At 38.2% G+C, this 18,782-nt stretch overlaps 1 protein-coding gene across 1 annotated transcript in view; it reads left to right on the top strand.

Annotated features, from left to right (window-relative positions):
* GUCY1B1 (guanylate cyclase 1 soluble subunit beta 1) overlaps positions 1 to 18,782 on the top strand; it is a 40,576-nt gene that overhangs the window by 8,879 nt on the left and 12,915 nt on the right. The window contains exons 3-5 of the mRNA XM_030450061.1: positions 5,305 to 5,405; positions 6,406 to 6,524; positions 11,315 to 11,512. Coding sequence (XP_030305921.1) covers positions 5,305 to 5,405; positions 6,406 to 6,524; positions 11,315 to 11,512 — 418 coding nt within the window. The remainder of the gene's footprint in view (positions 1 to 5,304; positions 5,406 to 6,405; positions 6,525 to 11,314; positions 11,513 to 18,782) is intronic.

Raw genomic sequence — 18,782 nt, 5'->3', positions numbered from 1 at the left:
GCTGTTTTCCCAGAACTGGCAAGTGCTTCCAGAACTGTCAGGGTACCAGGTGTTATACCACTCACTCTTACAAATTAAATGCTCAGAAGAGTATTTTGTACATACCATTCCTTTTAATGCACTTATGTAAAAGGAAGCAAAGCAATACTAGCTTTAGGTTTTTTAATAATATTTTCAGTATTTGGAGTAGTAGCAAAGAACTTGAACATTTATTAACTGTATCTTCTAGGATTATCTTGTTTTGAAAGCCTACATTAAACATTCTCATATCCAGCCTGTAAAACTGGGAAATAGCTCAGAACTCTGAAGTCTATAAATATACCTATTTACTTTACCCAGAATGTCATTTTCCTGGACAGATTCCCATTTTTATTTAATCTTGTAACTTAAAAGAATTTTTCTTCCTAGCTGGGTGTTTTAAAATATCTCTGGACCATCCACAACAAAGCTCAGTACATGAAAAAAGGGGGAAAACATTTTGAAAACGCAACCCATCTGTGAAGTAATACAATGAGCAGTGAGTTTGCCATTTTAATGTTAAAGAGAGGCAAAGCCGGCAATTCTGGTTTCACTGATCCCATTTTTAGTTCTGACACACATCATTCTGCTTAATAGTGTTGAACTTGGAATGGCATTGAACTTGATGTGCTCCTGTCAGTGAGATCAGAGCCATGCTTTGATTCTACGTGCAGTAGTGTTATTTTGTCATTAAGATTGTTTTGACTGGTCTCTTCAATTGAACCAGCACATTTTCCATCCTTGGTACACCAAGAATAGCTAAGCACAATGGTGGCAACAATCCCAACAGAAACAATGCCTATCATGGGAGAAGTCCTAGAGGTGATCTTGGAAATAGCTGTTGTTGTGGTGTGTTCAAGGTGACACACCCAGAGCAGGCACTTTGGGATGGAGATTTAGTAGGAAGTGTCCCAAGTGTACTTTTGGGACAAGTAGATGGCATGTTAAAATGACACAAGCAGCTTCTGAAAAATAACAATGTTGTATCACAGAGAACCCTGTGCATCTTCAGCATACAAAACAACTGTTCCATGCAGCCTTTTCCTGTTTGCATCCATTACATTTCATTGATATTTACTTAATGTAAAGTTCTGTAATGGGAATGGATCTTTTTCTGTAAGATTAAAAAAAAATAAATTATAGACTTCAGAGACAGGATAAAAAGCGATACTTCACAGGAATAAAAATGTTCTTACAACATCCTACTTGATTATTATTTATTCGAGTTCTTTATAAGTTCCATCACATGACTGCAAAACTATATTAAAATCCACTTTCTGCAGAATGGGCTGTATAAGTAGCCTCCTGTGGCATCTTGTCCAACTGTGTTGCCTGTAAAATCTCTAAAGATAGCATAAGAAATCCTTACTGCATCAAAACAGAGGAAAGATTTCCTCTGTGTGAAATAAAGATGTGTGCAACCTGGGATTTAAAATCTGCAGTGCAAGATTGTTCTGATTTAAAAAATGATTTTTGTCAGACTGGTCATTCACACTTAACTTTTCCTCTGTCTCTGTGAATTATTAACATTACCTTTGAGCATTAATAGTGTATTTTCAAATACTAAACTACTTTCACAATAGGAAAGATTTTCAAAGGGCCCATTGTACACACATAGTATCACCTGTAACACTATTCTGTGCTGCTACACCAGCAGCATTTTAGGAAGTATTAGCTTGGCTGATGGAGGAAAGGCTGCTTTAAAACTTGATCCTGCTTTGATCTACTCAATAAGAATTTTCCCACTGATTCAAGGTCAAACCTTTACATAAAGTATGGACAGCTATGAAGCTGTTATTTTCCATGGTGCAATGGCTAAGGCTGTTTTTTTCCCAAGTAAACTTCCTCACATTAACCTGGATAATATAAACATTCTAGAGGAAAACAAAGGCATTTTACAAAAAGTCCAGACTGGAACCTTTGTTTCCCAGAATCTGAAGGGCTCTCTGTAATCATTCACAATTAGTCTAGAGTAAATAAAAAGCAATGCCAGACCGGTGTAACATAGGATGTAAGTTTTGAACCATGAGATATCACATCCTGTGTGCTGGCAACAGGAGCCAGTTTGGGCAAGAACATTAAAACCATGGATTTTTAAAAAAAAACTTACTTGGTAGCAAGGCACATTCTTGTTTTGTCTCTAGAAATATAAATGAGGCATTAATTGTAAATTTTGTTGTATATGATTTAGGCAGTTTTTTGAAGGCAAGGACATACATAAAAGTTAAAAGTTAGCTACTGTTGTGCTGCTGCTTCAGTGAAGAATTAACCAGGGCTTAGGAATTTGCCAGATCATGTTGTTTTTGGCTTATTTCCAGTCAAGCCCTTATGAAAGCCACCAGCATGTTATTGCTATTACTGCCTTTATGATCAAACACTGCTCTGCAGAAAACAGAGCTATGCTAATTTGCTCCCATAATTTTGTCTGATTAAAAACTGGGCATGAAGACTGAAGCCCACCCTTGCAAGGGAAATGCATGCCACAGTTTTTCATGCAGCTGTGGAACATGACATTTTCTATGAAACATGGTCAGCCAAATGTAAATTCCTTATATCTAAGGATGCCGTGTTATATTGCAGTTCTAATGCCAGCTGTCAGCCAGGAGAGGGAATCTGTTCAGATGAACACAGTTTCTGTTCATTCATAGTTCACATACTCAGGTTTGTAGCCATACCTTGTTGTTGCACACAGGCAGATTTATTTTCATATGTGGTACTCCAAGATTATGGAGTCAAAACCAGCTCTGTCACACCAGAGAAATTACTTTGATGAGCAGACAGCCACAACAGCTCCTCAAAGCTGACAAAGCAGCCTCACTTTTAACACTGGTTATTACAGTTTTCACAGTACCATGATATATTTCATCTCACTCTTGTTGTAGAACTTTCATTAGTTTATATGCAGGCAGTTTTGATGGATCAGGCAGGGATCAGGTCATTAGCTGAGAAAACAGCAGCCATAAGGAAACAACTTAAGAATTGCCCATTCACCTGAATGAATATTTCAATGCCTTTGTCCTCTAGACTGCTGGTGATCACACCATGGTCAGCCTCTCTGGTGTGGGTAGCTGTGATGCTAGGCTGTCTGAAGCAAGTTTATTAGAGGGACCTTTAGTTTTGTAGACCTGCTGAAGGACAAGTGCCTTTGTAAAAATAAGAGTGTTTTCACATGGCATTGTCAGTTTTGGATAAGCTTACAGCAACATTTCACCATCACAGGTAGTCATAAGGTTAAATATTTCAAAAAGAATGACTTTCAGATTACTGAGGGAGGCAGAAAGGATTTAGAAGCTGCAGACCCAGCTCACTGAAGGGAGTGACTTCACCTAACCTGTCCTGTCCTCAGGCCCTGTCTGGCTACACCTTTTCCTGTGTACACAACAACTTCTGTGAGCAGGTGATGAAGCACACAAGGAAATACATCCAGCTGAAAAGCAACTTTCTAACTGAGCTACATTTCAGGACAGCATCTAGCTAAATGATTGAGATGTACCAGCTCAACAGAAGTATGGAGAAGTAATTGGAAACAAAAAGTTCTGGAATTTACTGATTTTCAAGCACAGGCTTTAAAAAAACAGTGTCTTTTTACACAGGTTTAGATCAGACATTTTCATGGGATTTGTCATGTTTATAGGACAAGCAAAGAGATTTTTATTTTTGCCCACATGGTTTTCAATGAACAGTTTAATCTCCTGCATGAGTTAATATTTAATTGGACAAATTTTCTAGAAAATTTTCCCCAAATGAGATTGGGTTTTGTTAGATTGCGTTCTTTTAAGTATATTTTTCTCTCTCCCTCTAAAATAAAAATAAAAGCACATTACTTCTTGTTTTGGAGTATTAGCCTGCAGTACAAACACTGGGTCCTTTTGTTGCTGGACTTCTCAGTGAGACTGCTAATAATGAGGGAGAGAGAAGCCTTAGAACTGTGAGTTTCAGCCCAGAAAATTATACCCAAGGAATATGGAAGTGATTTCTAATTGAACTATTTTACCTTCATCAAGGCTACATAGAAATAGTCCAAATATCTAGAGAAAGCTGGAGAAAAACAAAATAGCCAAAACGATAAAAGTGGAATAGGCATTGAAATAACTAATGGTGATTTTAAAAAGTAATGGCTCAGAGAAACTGCAAGCATGGAAAGAAACTTTTAGTAAAGACAAATAGAATAAGAAAAAAAGGAAACATGGCTTGGTACAGAGAAGGAAACAGGAAAAGTTTCGGTCAATGTAACTGGAAAGAAATGTAAGAAGCGGTGAAAGAGTTGCCACTGGGTCAATTTTTAACAGAAAATTCTCATACACAAAAGCTGCATCTACTGGATTGTGCAAGTATGCAGTATTTTTGAGGATGTTCATTCCTTTTCCACATGTGTGTGTTATCCTTTGTGGTTTGGCTGAGATCAGAGGGGCTAAAAGAAAGCACAGTATGTATCAGGGCTGTGGGAAAGTTTGTTCACCCTCTGCAAACTTCCCTCCAAGCTGACTCTGCCTTTCAGTTACAGATAATGTTGTGAGAATCAAAGAACTGAGATGGCTTTCTTGTCTCATATTCATTTCATTTCAGTTCTTAGGAAATGTAACCTCTACCTTCTTATCTCTGACTGACCTTGTATGCTTCAAGGTGACATTTCCCACTGGTAACTTCAGCTCTCCTGCTTAGGAAAAGAAGGAATATGTGGGAGCTGTTTTCAGAAATCAGTGAGACTCGATATCCTGAACTAAAGTTTTCAGAGAGTGGCTGAGGAAGAGCAACAAAAGTACTAATTTGGAATAGGAAAATAGGGGCCTGCATATATGCATACCATTTCTGCTTGCTCATTTATAAATATACTGTTTCTCCAAGTAATGAATAAATAATTATAATAATAATTATTTAAGAAATATAATGTTGTCCTTTGTCTTTTTGAGTCTCCAAGAAAACCTTTGCAGCCAGTTTTGTCCTTTTTCCTTCTAGGGATGGATTTTTGGATATCTACCTATTTTAAAATGCAAATGCTGTTGTTATTAGTTCAGCAATTTCTTTGTGAATCACTCTTCTGAAAAACAGAATTTCTTTTCTCACACATTATTACTGTTATCAGAACACGCATGGTCTGAATTTTTTGTATAATATCTTAAGTAGAGAGGGGAAAAAATTATTTCTAATTTTCTATTTTAAGTAATTCCTTAAAGATAGAAGGTACAAACTTATTTTATGTAAAAACTAATACCAAACAATATATAATAATTTACTGATATGGTGCTTCTTCTTCAATAAAAAGATTTTGTTCTATTTTCTTTTTAGGAAGGAGGCACAGCTGGATGAAGAAGGACAATTTCTTGTCAGAATAATTTATGATGATTCCAAAACCTATGATTTGGTTGCAGCTGCGAGCAAGGTTCTTAGTAAGTAAAAGAGGTATTTTCTTTGCCCGTTCATAACATAAAAGATAAAGACCTTGGCAAAAATTGTGTAGCACAGAGAAATAGGATTTAGCACAGAGGAAGTGAAAACAAGATGTTGATCAAAGTGAGAAATTTTTTAAAAACTCAGAAGAAAGGATTTAAATTTTTTTTATTTATCTAAGATGTTGCTATCGCTTGTGTTCCTTCACGTGATTTTTATCACTTCCGAAGTATTCCAAGTCATAGGTACATCTTAAACGGCAGTAATATACCTCATCCACAGAGTATGGTCAGTGTTAGAGGCGCTCAACCAAACTGCTGTAGCTACCTTGTCAATACACCCAGGTTTCAACCACTGCTGCAAGAGCAGCCTGTGAAGGAATCCTTGATCTCTACTGAACAAGCATGCTGAGCTGTAGATTTGTTTGTGAGATGGGCATATCTTAATTAATATCTGCCATTGGTTTGGGTGTCATTTATTTTTAATTACTTCAGCTCTTTAATTTCAAAGGCAGTTATGCCCATCAGCATCATTGTATCTGCAGACCCAAGTGCTTTAGGAACTTGTTCAGAATCTGTAATTAGCCAATGGACCCATAAGACTATGATGACTGTAGTGATGTTGAATTGAAGCAGCTGATGTGGTTTCATGATAGTGTAAACCAGAAGTAACTCCTCTGAGGCAAGCAATACTAATAACTAAGTTCCTTTATTTTCAAGTAGTGATGTCTTGTATGTATCAAAATCTATGTTATACATGCATGAAATGCAAAATGTCACAAAACCATAATGGTAATTGGTAAGTTTTAGTAAAATTCCTGTGTTGAAAAATCATTATTTGCCATGTGGATGCTGATGGTTTTTCTCATATTCTTGACCTACTGGATCCAGGTAGAGTTTAGCCATTGTCTTTCTCATTCATGAATGCTAGCCTAGTGTAGTAAGCAAAGTGTGTCAAATGCAGTGTTTAAACTGAATCATGTTCTCTTCTTCTAAATAGATCTAAATGCTGGGGAAATTCTTCAGATGTTTGGGAAGATGTTTTTTGTGTTTTGTCAAGAATCAGGTTATGATACAATTCTACGTGTCTTGGGCTCAAATGTCAGAGAGTTTTTGCAGGTAAGAATTTTGTGCTGAGTTATTTCAGATACCAGACAGAGGTATGGTCTGTTCAACAGATTAGACTGAGATTTGGTGACAGGGGTTGTGCTGTATAAACTCCCAGTTATGTTTGGAGAGGCATCTGAATATTTTTTTTCTTGGTATTTGTACTGTATAGCACTTTCCATAGCTCTCCACTTTTGGCATTGTTTTTCTTTTCTCAGTTTCCTGACAGGGTAAAAATTTTCCCATAGCATCTTGAACGTCAAACTATTCAATTTCATAAAAAACGAATGAGAAGGCAGGTAAGTTGGAGCTACATAGGCATTCATAAATCTGAAATCCCATTTAAAATTCCAAAGAAAAATTTTGAATAGGAGTTTTCATACATCACAAAAGTATGAAGTACAAGAGAAGCACAAAAGTCCCACAAATTCAGATCGTCTATGTGTGCTAAGTAAAAAGGCTTACCTTGTTTATATTAACAGAAAATGTGATCTCCAGAGTTGTAGGATATTTCTTCTCCTAAGTTCTCCTTGACTAATTATAGATACATTATGTACAGAACTAGGGTTCAAACACAGCTTATCTCTAAGACATAATAATTCATCCATGAGGGTGGGAGAGAAGTGTTTAAGAGAATTTTAGTGCTTTCCCAACTGCAGAACACTGTGAAAATGCACTGTAAAAAAAGAAAAAAACCAAACAAGACAAAAGCAATTGCTCAATAGCATAATAGCACAGAAGAAATGTAATGACTTCTCTAAAGTGTAACTTCTAAGTGTAGAAAAGCTTAACTTTCCATTATGTCACCTGAAAATTTTTCATATCTGAAAATACCTTTGTATTTAGGGTTTGTGATAAATATCACTCTTGGGGAGAACTGTGTTCTGTGATGAGTTTAAAAATGCTGAACTGATTTAAGATTTCATGGGAGACTGCCAAAAAAACGAGTGTCAAATCTCTAGTGATTTTAATTGGAGATTTAGCATCCTCATGTCATCTGCTTCCTTAAAATCTCTCCAGCAATAAGTGAAAGCAGCAGAGTGCAGTTTGCTGGATTACTAGAATATCAACGTCTGTGTCTCCTTACCTACCCCGAAACTGGATCCTTCCAGAGCATCCTAGATGCACTCAACCCAGACTTCTTGTACAAATCCTATGGACTGTAATTGCTGGGTGGACAGACAGGGTGTGTGCATAGCATGAGTGATCCCCGTACCATTATCTATGGGATGTGACATCATTTATATTTCATAGTTTCATTCTCAGACCAACCTCAAAGCAAACCTTCAGAGAAGCCTAATTTTTATAGAGGACTCAGGTACTGAATCTGTGGTTAGGGCTGAGCAAGAATTAAGGTTAAGGTTGAGAAGGAAAAAAAAAAAAAAAGTGTAGCTGACCTGTTGCTCCACCACTTTGGGTACACATGGATGAGCCAGTCCTTCCCTATTCCTTTCCCTCATCCCCTTTTCCAGAGTATACTTCTCTTTTCATTCCTTACTGTATGTTATGATGAAAAGAGTTGACGTCTTTGTAGTGTACAACAAACATCTGTAAAAGCTTGAAAAACTTACATTTATATTCTTCTAATGGCAGTATTTTAAGTTGCTGTGTTTGAATTTCAGTGTTAACAGAAAACATTGGCCAGTATGTACATCTGTAAATTTTGAACAGGATTAATATATTAATAGCTGTGCCACAAGTGTACTTTCTAGTTTTTTATTTTGATGGTAAATTAACATTATCCATGATTTATTATTTTTGTGTCTTCCAGCAGTCAGATTAGGTCAGGAAACTAATTTTTATACCTATTGCAAAAAAAAAAAGTTCAGATTGGTCTTAATGTGCTGAACTCTTGTCAAATACTTGGAATGCATTATACAGTTCTGAAACACAATTTTTGAAATTGGTACTGAGTCTAAGATATAAAAAACATTGGAGGGCTGCAGCTTTTTAAAGCATGTGAAAATAAATCTTATATTTATACTCTGTTTCCCATAATATCTCAGAGAAAAGGTAGTTTATTCCTAGATGAAACAAAGGTACTTCAAATTTCATGAAAGAGTATAAAGATAGCACAACTAAATGTAATATTTATGCTTTCTATGAAGAACACAGGCCTGGAAAAATTGAAAGTCATATTGAAAGATACTGTGCCAAAAAGGAGTATGAAAACAGGTGCCTCCTAAGAAACCCAAAGCATGCTTTTATATTATGTCCACTGGTGGTTAGTTCTCTCATTTAGGGAATCATTTACATGGCTTTTTAGTTGTTCATAATTGCAAGCAATAATTTTCAGAGGACTAACTACTCTTTTATAGAGGTTTCCAGGTGCTCTGTACCACACAGAGCTGAACATCATGTTTGTATTTCATGTGCCAATCATAGCTCTTTTGCTTTTCGAGAGGCCAGAATCTGCCTGATTTAGTAACACCTGTTCTTGTTCTTGTTTGGAGATCCCTTGGTGTTTTACAGTGGAGTTGATCACTGCTGAATTGGTGTGTCTGGTCCCAGCACAAGGTCCTGGCATACATCTGAGCAATTTAGGAGCCAGAAATTAAGGGAGGGAGCTAACCTGTTATTATCTGTACCTCACTGCACCCCTGGCCTACAGCAGGTGACCAAAGTAGAAAAAAAAATGACACATATGTTCTTCCAGAAGCTGTGGTATCAGTTTATTATGGATCAAACACAACCAAAAATAGGAGTGGGAATGACACTGACAATGCCTAAATGACAGGATCTGAAAGTTATTTCTGCTCCTTGGTCTGGAAACACACCCCCACTTCTTGACTCTGTTGGAGCAAGGTTCTCAACACAATAAGCTCTTTGCTTACCTCATTCTCAGTATGAATAGGAAGAAAAAACACCTTGAGGACTGGAAAGCAGCTGCAATATATACTGGGCAAGTCTGTAACTCTGAATGATTAAAGATTGAAGGTCATATCACATGGGCTCACCTATGGTCTTGCTTGGACAAAGTCAGTAATGGGATGGTGGGGTGGCAAAGTCATCTTGTAGAATGGAGCTACTACCATTTGTTAGGAACACTTGTGCTGGAATTAAATGCTAATAATTAGACAACCATTTTATAAAAATTCTCTCCTTGACATTGGCTGTATCCCATAACAAACTCATTTTGAAATTCTTCAGATGCTGATGACTGTGTAACTGGTAGTTTATTGTCTTTTCCCATGTATCTCCTTGAAAGGTTTTTTTTCCAAAAGATTAATATATTCCAGCTGTTTTTGAGGCAAGTGTACCAAAAGAGCTGTTCTGCACCCAATAAAGGAGGGGCATTCCCTTGGAACCAGTTGGTTATCCAGATCTTTTCTCATTCATTCTTTTGAAGCAGTCTCTTCCAATTTAAATTTCTTGAACCCTGCAAAGATCTTACAGATTTTTCCTTCAGGCATTATGGTTTTTGCAATTGAATGCCCACTAACAGCTGGAATTAATTGACTTCCACATTGTTGCATCTTCAAGTTTTAATTTGGAGGTGTTGATATAACAACAAAAATGTGAATTTGAAACAAACTAAAAAACTGAAGGAAGAAGTTCCAGGCTACAGAATTCACTTCTATGAAGGTCTCCCAGGAGAAGAAGCAGCTGTTGCAGCTCTTCACAGCTCACATAAAATCAAGTTCACAAAGTCAATGATAGACAGATGCACATGAAAGGTGGAGAATGGCCCAGACAGCACTCTAGAAGTATTTTCACCTCACCTCTCCTTGCGCTGTCAAAAAAACAAAATCCAAAACTTCGTGCTAGCAGTTATCTGGGGGAGAGGGAAAACAACATTTAAAATATGCAGTAATTTTCTGGGCTTACTATGTAAAGGAGCTGCATGAATTTTACAGGACAGATAAATAATTATGTGGGTTGCAGCACTATCCTGTGAAATGGCTTTAGGTTGCTCGTTCTGTGTTAAATATACAGTAAATAGTAAAGTAGAACCTTGATGATTGCTTCATAATCAAAGCCAGAGCTAGCATTTTGTACTAAGTGTGATTTTGATCTCATTGATCTCTTTAATGTCCCTATTATGTATGCCTATCATTGTATCATTCACCTTTTGTCTCCAGATAGCAATTTTTCTGATCATAATTTAAAGTTAAATACATAAGATGTCCATGACATCAGCTGAAAAAATAGAAGTCTGCTTCCCTTTCTTGAATAACGTCTTCTGAAACATTATTACATCATCTGTCACATATTCTACATATTCTATGGATTTTTTCAATTATTCTCAAAGAAAGCGTGTATTTGAGATCAGTTGTTTACCAACTTTATTTGGCCTGACTTTGTCAGGCCCTGTAAACCTGGGTTGACTGTGAAAATGTCAGAACTAGAATGTTTCTTTGAAAATAAGGAAAATTACTCATGTCTATTCAGATGTGTATGTGCATCTGACACCTAAACAAATGTACATCTGAAGATGAGGTTGTAGGGACTAGAATTTGGAAGGCATGAAAGTCGACAAGATACTGGATTGAGAAACAAACACAAGATCTTTAATCATTGGAGTGTTTCAAAATACAGCAGACAGGTATGAATTTTTAGGACTAATTTTTAGTAGTGCTGATTTTTGTGCGCTTCATTTTCCAAATATTGCCAGGGTAGATGGAAAAAGCATCACAAGCAACCTGAAAAGCCTGCTATGATGATAGTCCTACAAATAATAAGGCAAGTGCACTGTGAGTGAGAGCAGTAGGAGAAAGGATATGTTCAGATTAAACAGGATATGTGCTTTCTTCAGAAAAAAATGCATGTCTTATGATCGTGTTTTTAATTTCTTCTTCCAGAACCTGGATGCTTTGCATGACCACCTGGCTACTATTTATCCGGGTATGCGAGCCCCTTCCTTTAGATGCACTGATGCAGAGAAAGGGAAGGGACTCATTCTGCATTACTATTCAGAAAGAGAAGGTCTCCAGGATATTGTCATTGGAATCATCAAAACAGTAGCTCAACAGATCCATGGGACAGAAATAGATATGAAGGTAATGTCTGAAGGCATGTACACAGCGGAAATTTATGTCACTGGGGCAAAATCAAGAAAATCAAAAGTGAAGTTATGGCAACAGTCTGTGAATCAGTGGCATCATTACTGGCTCAGGAAGAGCCATCATCATTTGTGTTGCTTTAAGGACAGGTCAGCCATGGGCTGGGAAGGCCAGCACTAATTTGCGAACAGACCTCATGAGAAACAGTTCAGAATAATATAATATCCTTATTCAAAAAAAGGGATGACATATATAAAACTAGGTACTGGATTATTTGGGATTTTTTTTCCACTGTATTTTGTATTTGGCATATATTTCTTACTCTCTGTGTTCTGTGAGAATGCAGACATTTTGTCTCTGTGTCCTAAATTTTTCCTCTTTGTGCAAACTGTAGTGCTGATGTGCATTGACGAGGCTGAGCTGTTGAGCAAAGTGTTTTCCCCCCAGCCTGCATGCCAGGTCTCTCCCAGAACCAAGATGTGTTTGTGTCTCAAACTACCACTGTGTGGAGTGTGGCTGGATACATACTAGTTGCCCTGGAAGCAAAAAAATGTTCCCCAGTCACAAGTTTTACATAACATCATGTGTGCTAAATGGGAAATGGTAAAAGAGGCTTCTGCTTTGTGTCCCTACACAGCAAGAGAAAGATTTAATTGATCAGGCCAGGTATAAAATCAGAGCTTGATACAAGGTGCAGGTGTATCTGGGAAAAAAAAAAAAAGCAAATAAAAGGTTTTTTTACTTCTAGAAGTATTACAACTGATACAAAATACCTCTCATGAAGTAGAAAATAACCTAAGCAGGTACAGCAAAAAAACGTTTTTCAACTATTTACTAGTCATAGTACATTTGTAGCACAGTTTTATGGTATACTTGCTCAGAAAATCTGTTAACAGTTTCATGAATGTGTCACAAAAGCCTGATTTTGCTCAAGTAAGGGATTTACAAGGAACCCAGTGACAAAGGTATTTGTACTGCTGTATGAGAGTGTTTGCCTTTTAGGTTTCTTGTTATAAGCTAGCTCAGGTTTCTAGTGAATGACTAGTTTTGTGACTGTGAAATACTTCATGTCCTTTTTTAGATTCTACTTCGTAGAAATCCATGATTCAAACTTGTACAGCAGCTGTTAGTAATCACATATGGAAGGATGCAACAGAATCAAAACAATCTTTTTCTTAGGTCCCTGTTTATTCAGAGTGTTGAGACAAACAGGGACGACCATGTTTGAAAGTTGGCTCCATTCCTTTTGGTAGCACAGGCAGCTCACACAGTCCCCATTCTCTTACTGCTCAAGCTTGTCCTGCAACAGCTCCTTCTGCTTTTTTCCCTCCAGCTGTTGTGAAACTATAAAATAAACTAGACTAAGGAAATGAACTGAATTCAAAATAATGGAGGTTCTTATGAGTTATTCTTACCCACATCTTTATGTGGTTTGGTGTTCTCTCTGCCAGGCAGAGTTTTGCCAGCACAGTCCAGGGGTCATGCAGAGATAAAAGTGATCTGTGGGGCAGATCTGATGGACAAACCATTCTGTGATTCTATGATATACACATTCTTCTGAAGTATAGTAAGGCTTTCCTTTTTCCAGAATGGTGTCCTTCAGGAAATGTCTTTTCTTTTAACAACTAGAGAATGTGTGTGCCCAAGGGAGGAAAAAAAAAAAAGGACTTAGTTTGTCTCTGTTAGCACTGACAGGACCACAACTTGTTTTGAACTTGGATTCACAATTCCAGTAGAAAAATTCAGGAAAGCCTAGGAAGACATTATTTGGTTAATTAGTTCAAATCCAATTTGCCTTTTGTTCCCTGGTAATCAATTTCTTGCTAAGAGCTAAGACTGTATAATTTTTGCAGCAGGTGTTGTCCCAAGAATTGTTTCTGAGTTTTTCATGCTGAGATTATTTAAATTATCTCAGTTTCAGTGTGAGAACTAAAAATCTTCATGGTTCTGGGGACCAGCTTTGGCATGAGATCTTTGTTAGCAGCTTTCTGGCTATGTCTTCTCTTGCTTCACTTGTCAGATGTTGTTTGGTATAAATGAGGATGACCTGAGAAGGTAAAGTCAGGACAGAGATTCCCTCAGAGCTACAAATGATACTGGTCAACAAAGAATATTTTAGAATCCTTCAAAGCCTAAAATCCTGTTGGGAGAACAGACTTCTGCAGTTCTGTTACTATCTAAGAGCAGACAATCAGAATTGTTCTTTTATACAGGGGAGATGATTTACAATATAAAATGAGAACAGGTCAGGGGAAATTCTTGTCAAGATAGTAATTTCTTGCTGTCTCATTACTAATAGCAATATAAAAATCAAACCCAGAATGCAACCAACTGGAGAACTAACCTAAAAACTACTTAGGTACTTCTTATGGTGGACAAGCAGAAATGATCCATACATCAAACAGCCAGCTGTGCATGAAGGGAATTCAGTTGTGGGACATAATAAGCCTCTAATTATGACACAAGGGCAGCAGAAAACTTCAGCATCTCCAGGCTCAGCAGTTTGGTGTAGTGAGAGTCTCTGTCTTGAAACCAACTTCTGGGTGCAGACAGCACCATGGTTTTAATATCAGGTGTGCAGAAAATGTGGTGCCATTTCCACAGTGAACTGCTTTGTCTGAGGATCACCCTGAAACAGCTGCACTGAAATTTGTCAGGTAGCATTGCACAGTCAGTTTTTATCAGAAGAGATCAAGGATTTCACCTTTACATGGCAAAAACCTGACTTTGTATTGATCTTCACAATCTAATCAAGAAAGATCCCTAAGGATACCCTTTCCATCCCTGTGATGAGATATGAATATATCCTGTGGACATGCTCCTATGTATAGAACTGAGTCTTTTTGTGAATGTATCAGTGAAAGTTTAACAGATAATTTGTTTCCTATACATGCTATATCACAGTGATGCCATTTGACTTAATATCTTGTATGAGGCCCACCAAATATATTAAACCACAAAGTGATTTTAAAATAACTGTTCTCTGAATTGCCCTTCCCTGAAATACTGGAGTGAGTTTTCACTTGGCTAAGCAAGGACAAATTCTGAAGCTACATCTTCTGGAAGGCACAGACAGTTTAGCAATTAGATGTTATATATTCTCTTTGAAAAGAGGAGAGTGATTTTTCCCTTCAGTTTTTAACTGCAGTTACTATGGTGACTGAGCTCTTAGTCATGGTGAGCTGATGTCACCGCACCAGCTAAGACTGCAGAGGGAGGAAGAATTAACTTTATTCCTGGCTTTGTTTCTTCTGTCACTGAACTTTAATTTGTCAAGCATTTAACAGAAGCTTCTTCAACAATATTTTAATAATAATGAAGTTCTGTGTCTTGCAAACTTCACTTGCAGAATGGAACACTAGATAAGTTCTGTTCTAGTCAAGCGTAATGCAGAGTAGGGCAGGGCTTTGTGCTAGGTAAGTATCTGGCCAGTTAGGTTGGATCTGTATGTATGAGGGTGAAGGGACAGAATTTAGCATATTATATTAATAGCCAGAAGTGCTGATTTAAAATTTTTCAGCAGGATTGATGAAATAATGACATAGGGAGTGCATAAATGATGTGACCAGAAAAGGAATAAAAAATTTATGTACACAATAGGGATTTACTTAAGGATGAATCAGTAGCTTGCATAGCATGGAGAGGGATATTGTAGGGATTGTAGCTTCTCTTAGTAAGTGTCCAGAATCAAATTCAGTAAACCAACCATGTCCACAACATATCAGGTTTTGCAGGAGTGTGCAGGTGGGACTGTGGCTGTCTTCTAGATCTGTCCCATTTCCTTGTCTTTGGCCTGTTGTTCATCTGCTGCACTAATGTGGTGCCCTACTACAGCAAGCATATCCAGATGCCCTGAAGTCAAAAGTAGCTTTGGAAACAAACTTGAAGATGCCTGGAAAATTTGCAGCTTTGCACTGTTACTGACATGGTTCTAATGTATAAAAGTTAGGAAAATAGCACATTGTCTGTGATGACTGACTTCACCACTGTGTACACTTAAAGGCTGTCTCAAACTTAGCCAGATCTTGAGAAGCATCTAATAGTTCTATTTTTAACCAACACATGAGTTTTGTTTATTAATCACAGAATCATAGAATCATAGAATTGGCTGGGTTGGAAGGGACCTCAGAGATCATCGAGTCCAACCCTTGAACCACCGTTGGGGTTGCTAGACTGTGGCACTAAGTGCCACATCCAGTCTCTTTTTAAATATCTCCAGGGATAGAGAATCCACTACTTCCCTGGGCAGACCATTCCAATGTCTGATCACCCTCTCGGTAAAGAAATTCTTTCTAATATCTAACCTAAACTTCCCCTGGCACAACTTAAGACCGTGCCCTCTTGTCTTGTTGAAAGTTGTCTGGCAAAAGAGACCAACCCCCACCTGGCTACACCTTCCTTTCAGGGAGTTGTAGAGAGTGATGAGGTCTCCCCTGAGGCTCCTCTTCTCCAGGCTGAACACCCCCAGCTCCCTCAGCCTTTCCTCATAGGGTCTGTGCTCGAGTCCCTTCACCAGCCTGGTTGCCCTCCTTTGGACCTACTCCAGGACCTCAATGTCCTTCCTGAGCTGAGGGGCCCAGAACTGGACACAGTACTCAAGGTGTGGCCTCAGCAGGGCTGAGTACAGGGGCAGAATCCCTTCCCTGGACCTGCTGGCCACGCTGTTCCTGATACAGGCCAGGATGCCATTTGCCTTCTTGGCCACCTGGGCACACTGCTGGCTCATGTTCAGCTTCCTGTCAATCCAAACTCCAAGGTTCCTCTTTGTCTGGCTGCTCTCAGCCACTCTGTGCCCAGCCTGGAGCTCCCCATGGGGTTGTTGTGGCCAAAGTGCAGGACCCGGCACTTGGCCGTGTTAAACCTCATCTCATTGGAATCAGCCCAACTCTCCAGTCTGTCCAGGTCCCTCTGCAGAGCCCTCCTGACTTCCAGCTGATCCACACTCCCCCCCAGCTTAGTGTCGTCTGCAAATTTGCTGATGATAGACTGAATCGCCTCATCTAAATCATCAATGAAGATATTAAACAGAACTAGGCCCAACACTGATCCCTGGGGGACACCACTAGTGACCGGCAGCCAACTGGATGCAGCACCGTTCAGCACCACTCTCTGGGCCCGGCCCTCCAGCCAGTTCCTAACCCAGCACAGGGTGCTCCTGTTCAAGCTGCGGGCTGACAGCTTTTTCAGGAGGATGCTGTGGGAGACGGTGTCAAAGGCTTTGCTGAAGTCCAGGTAGACCACATCCACAGCCTTCCCCTCATCCACCAGGCGGGTCAGGTTGGTCAGGCATGACCTGCCCTTCCTAACCCCGTGCTGGCTGGGTCTAATCCCTTGCCCATATATGTAATGTATTGCTCTTTTCCAATAACGGACAAAAATGGGAAGTTACAAAAAATCCATTAGGTACTGCATGGCATCAGGAAAAAATCTACCAGTCCAGGTGCAGGCTGGTAAGAGAATAACAGTTTGCAGTTACTAAAATGGTCTTTAGGTGATAATATCAGTATCTCTGGAAGGTGATGTGCTGTTAATATGAACATTTCCTTAAAAAATTACTAGATCTTTAAAAATTAATTTTAGGACTGCTTTGCTGAAAGAAGAAGACTTTCATCTAAAGTAAAATTTTTTTTTTCTAGTTGTGGCAAGGACAACTCTTTGAAATAAGATCCAAGACTGGAAATTATCAGTAAGCATAGATCAATTCTAGTGATAATTCTACACAATTTGAAAAAAGCTACTGAGTATAATCTCAGCTGTCCAAGGACATAATAACAGTAAGAAATCAGTAGGAGTGTGTATCAGTGCCAGAAAGTAAGCATAAAACTGTAACTGCATTCTGTCAATCCTCAGTATGGACGCAGGTTCTCACAATTTCAGGGATAATGATGTAAAAGAAGAGGAAGGCATGGAGAACCTTTAAACTGTGAATTCAGAGGAAAACTAGGTCTCCATCTATTATGTTCCATTTTCCTAGACAAACCCATGTAACTCGTTTTCTTCAGATGACTGCCACATACTCTTTCTAAGGTTTACTTCTTAATAACTTGTAATTTCCCACATCTCTCTGCAGCACATCGCTATTTGGATTACCAACAGTTTCTTATGGAAATTGAGTTTATTGTCATTAACATTTGAACTGGTTCTTACATCCAGCTTTAGGTACCTAAATTAGTTGGTAAATTTAGTAGGGCGATTTTCTCTAAGTTACCTGTACAACAGAAGGAGAAGAATAATGTAGCAGATGGTAAATGAGCACCTGAATCACGCTTCTGCTCTGAACTGTCCTCCAGAAAAGCCTCTTTCCTTTGAATGAATAGTCAAATAAGAGATCAAGGAACACTACCTTCTTAAATTAAGCATAATTTAGCATTAAAATGTTGTTTTGTTGTCTTACATTCCTCCATTTGTATAGAAAGAAAGAAAGAAATCAGCACTCCCCAAGCAACCTGATAGTGTGGCTGGCAGTTGTGGAGGAGAAATAACTGATAAAGTAAACATCCTAGGGATCAAGTGCACTGTTTGTGCATATCTGTTCTGTCCTCATATTGTAAATGTTAACCTTTGTGGTTAGATTATGTCTAAAGGATGCATTTGAGATTTTAAGAAATAATTTTTTTCTTTTTCTCTAGTGGCTTTAGGATCAGACTACACGAAAGTAGAATCAGGTGCAACATGTTCCAGAAAGTTGCCACTAAACAATACTGTGTAAATAGAATTGTTCTGTTCCAGTCCTTAAATCTAATTAGGATTGAGAAGAGGTGAATTTGGCCTCTCAAAGTAAATTATGTCATTCTATTAGTTATTAGCTTTAATTATACTGCAATACCTGACTCCCTGTAAACAAAACAATCCCTATTAATTTCATATTTTTTTACTAAATTTGAGTAAAATCACAAAATTGCAAACTGCTTTATTCAAGATACTTATTGCAATTCAGCTGATTTAGAGGAGTCTGGTTTTATTGTGATTTCATTTCCTACGACACCTAGCTTGTAGAAGATTGTCATTGCTCTTAGTTTTATTGGATGGTCCTGATCTTACAGTTCTCACTGCTTAAATGTGTAAGGACTGGATATTTACCTGCTTCATCCACGTGTCTTCTGGCTATGTTATGCCCTTCCTCTGGTCAGCATTATTTGCTGCTGGGTTCTAGGCATCACAAACAGCTTTCATAAAAATAAGGACTCAAGTGGTCAGTCTCATTCCAGACTTGCCACATGTTCATTCCAGGGATGAGGAAGAGTCCTGCTCTCTGGCACATACAAGT

Source organism: Calypte anna, chromosome 4A (genome assembly GCF_003957555.1).
Source record: "Calypte anna isolate BGI_N300 chromosome 4A, bCalAnn1_v1.p, whole genome shotgun sequence".
NCBI lineage: Eukaryota > Metazoa > Chordata > Aves > Apodiformes > Trochilidae > Calypte > Calypte anna.
The sequence above is the reverse complement of the archived record's forward strand: the minus strand, read 5'-3'. Positions and strand labels throughout refer to the sequence as shown.